This window comes from Mesitornis unicolor, unplaced genomic scaffold (genome assembly GCF_000695765.1).
Source record: "Mesitornis unicolor isolate BGI_N332 unplaced genomic scaffold, ASM69576v1 scaffold7778, whole genome shotgun sequence".
Lineage (NCBI taxonomy): Eukaryota > Metazoa > Chordata > Aves > Mesitornithiformes > Mesitornithidae > Mesitornis > Mesitornis unicolor.
The window spans coordinates 7,473-10,739 of record NW_010202472.1 but is presented as its reverse complement, the minus strand read 5'-3'; the positions used below and the strand labels follow the sequence as shown (position 1 = coordinate 10,739).

At 40.6% G+C, this 3,267-nt stretch overlaps 1 protein-coding gene across 1 annotated transcript in view; it reads right to left on the bottom strand.

Annotated features, from left to right (window-relative positions):
• Positions 1 to 129: 129 nt before the first annotated feature.
• The window catches only part of SALL4 (spalt-like transcription factor 4), a 5,845-nt gene continuing 2,707 nt past the window's right edge, over positions 130 to 3,267 (bottom strand). The window contains exons 2-3 of the mRNA XM_010190401.1: positions 2,517 to 2,824; positions 130 to 1,436 (exon numbers count right to left, since the gene is read on the bottom strand). Of these exons, the coding sequence (XP_010188703.1) occupies positions 1,014 to 1,436; positions 2,517 to 2,824 (731 nt within the window). The 3' untranslated portion in view covers positions 130 to 1,013. The remainder of the gene's footprint in view (positions 1,437 to 2,516; positions 2,825 to 3,267) is intronic.

Sequence of the window (3,267 nt, the reverse complement as noted above, 5' to 3'; positions counted from 1 at the left end):
AGGAATGCCATCCAAAAACCCACAAAACATTTAACCTAACCATGAATACTTCATATTTAAATACAGGTTTACACAGACTGATCTTCTAAATTACCCAATTTAAAAAAAAAAAATAAAAAAAAATCTCTTGCTAAGGAAACCAGTTCCCATGCTTAACTGCAACAGTCATCTGAGATTCCTTGCAGAGCTTTTAGACCTGACTTCCCAAGGCAAGTCTTCCCTTTCAAGAGAGGAAATTAAAAAAAAGTATATACATACCCACCCATGCTTGCTTGGGTCTCTTGGTATTGAAATAAAAGATCTAGGAAAAACTGCACATCTTTGGAAGTAGGAGTTTTGGCACTATACTTGAAGGACTGTCCTAGTAGTAGTATTAAATAAGCAGCAGTCAACAATACAGAAAATTAATTCTTTAGGAGCAGTGATTAAAGAAAAACAGCAACTTTCTCTTCATAAAGCTTCTGAGGCAAAAAAAAGGAATTTTAAAAAAATTGTATTTTTATAGCCATTATAGTAAAAAGTACATTCAGAAATCACAGAGAGCCAAAAATCCAAACAGAAAAACTATTTCTAAGAGGGTGGCAGACATTCTAGGATATTTACCCGCATTAATAGTTTTCATTTCTCATCAGCAAATAGAAGCTTTTCCATCAACAGTAGGTTGTTTCCACTATATTCAAAACCTCCAAGTATTTCACTCTAAACAAAGAGGTAAATATTCTAACCTTTGGAATTTCAAGTTGCAGAAACTTCTGTAAGGCTGTACACATTAAAGTCACACATAAGAACTACTTTGCAAGACCCGCATCTTTCCAAATAGAAGGAAATCCTATTCTTTATTTACTATTTGCAAAGCAATATCATGATTGTACTCTGGGCAACTCTTACAAAGACAACCATAAAATCATTTGCACGTCAATAGGAAAATAGGAGGTTGAAGTGGAATCTCTTAAAAATATAAGTTTGTGTATATATATATTTGTTCTTTCTGTACGCCAACTTCACTAGAGTTTTTAGCTAACAGCAATTTTGTTCTCCTCCATGAAGTGAGGGAACTGGTGTTTTGGCACATTGTCTGCAGCAGCACCACTGGCCTTCTCTGTATCAGAACCAGTCCCAGACTGGGTCCCATCTATCTTGGAGACCGTAGCAGTATTTATTGCCGAACCACCCCCAATGGTGACTGGAAGGGTAGGTAAGCCACCGCTCTGGATCACCGAGATCTCGTTAGTCTTCATTGCTATGCCATTGCTGAGTACCGCTGCATACTGATTCCACACTGTGGGGTCAATGCTCACTGAAGGAGTCATTATATCCTTCGGAAACATTTCAGATACCTTCTTGGGATCATTCCCCAGCAGAGCTATGGGGTTATCAATCGAAAGCCTTCGTCCTCGCCTGGCAGAGTTATTCCACATGTGAGTTCCTACATGGACCTTCCAGAGGAGAAAGAAATAAAGACAATCATTAATACGGCACTTCTTTCATGGTATAACCAAGTTTTACTTTGCCTACAGGCAAGTTGTTCCAAAGAAGTTATGTATGGTTAATTTGCACACAAGTAAGTATTTACGCTGGCTAGTTCTCGTAAGATAGTAATGTAAGATAGTCATTCTACTGCCCGACATTACCATGGCTCTCAAGTTCACTGCTGAAGTGCTTGTGAAACTGTGTTTTTACACTTAATGTAAGTGAAGTTGGCAAACATGCCCCTCTACACCCCAAAAAATAAGCCACATTATTTGCTGTGAACAGACTACATTGAAAAAAAATTTAGTTAATGCAAAAAACTCACCAAGGAATTTGGGAGAGAGATTGCACCTAAGCTAAGATCTTCCACACCACAAACATACTGGTAGTGGTTCCAGCAAGTGGCTGTTGACAAACTGCTGAGTATTTTCCCTCCCTGTCAGCATTTATGGAAGAACTGAAGAGCCTGAAGAGGTTCTCATGGGAAGTGAGAAGCCTCTATGCAAGTGAGGGAGCTGTGAGTCCCTTACAGGGCAAACAGATTACTCTCACAATAAGGACAGACTTGCAGGACGACTTCAGCAAGTGCTTAGACACAAAATCCCCAAGAACTTTGTGCCATCTCAGGATTATCCTCTCAGTTTTATCCCTCCTCGTCCTGCGTGGTGTTTAAGCAGTGCAGTGTAATGCATGTATTCTGCAGACTGAATGCTACAAAAGGATGCCTATGAAACGTTTATGTCTTGACACATCCAAATCCAAATGAATATAAAGCAAGCTGCTTAGTAAGGGCTAATCCTTTTCTACCACCCAAAAAGGAAAGTCAAGGACAGTAGCAAAGACTCTGGCGGTTGATCTCAGAACACTGTTTAGCAAGTTGTGTGAAGAAACCCAGGAAGGAGAGACAGAAGTCAAAGATAACCATTTGAAAAACTAAAAGAAAAGCAAAGTTGTCTCCGAAGGCAGGACAAATATTAGCAATAGTCTTTACCTCTCTGGTATGACTTTCCCCAACAAAGGAGATTACAATTTAAGAGATGACTTACCTTCAGGTTTCCTTTTGTTGTAAAGGCTCTCCCACAGATGGTGCAGGCAAACGGCTTTTCACCAGTATGGGTCCGTTCGTGAATCTGAAGGGCACTGGCAGAGGAGAAGTTCTTCCCACATGTAGTGCAGATGTGCTGTTTGGCAGGACGGCAGAATTTTGGTCGTGGCATAAGGAGAGGGGCAACACCAGGGGAGAGAGCTGGTGGGCCAATGAAATGGCTAGTGCTAATGGGACGCTCGCTGGGCATCTCCATTTTTATGAGGGCTGGTGGGGCTCTAATAAAAGCAGCTGGAATACTACTTCGACCTGGAAAGAAAGCAAAAATAACATTTATCCTAAACTACTCCTGGTTCCCAATTTGAATCTGGCTAAGATACTGGAGCTGCATGTGCCTGAAGAACATGCCTGCAAAGCCCTCCAAAGCCACATGGTAGGGCTGCGATTACACTCGCTAGGATGGTCCAAAATAAATTAGTTCATCTATATTTCTGTAGGTGGGCTTAGGAGTTATAAAGTCTCACTTTCAGTTCAAATTCAGATCAACATCATCCTCAGTGCTAAAGTGCTCGAAAAGCCCACAAAAGATCCCACACTTTTAATGCCACATTCGCAGATTAAGCAGTTTTTCATTAAACACAAACGTGTCTTTTAGAGAGCTATAGGGAGGTATCAGGTGAGGCCATGAAAGATAGTAAGCACATATCCCTCTTTTTATTTTAAGGACCTTCTAGGCTCCCCCTTTCAGGAGA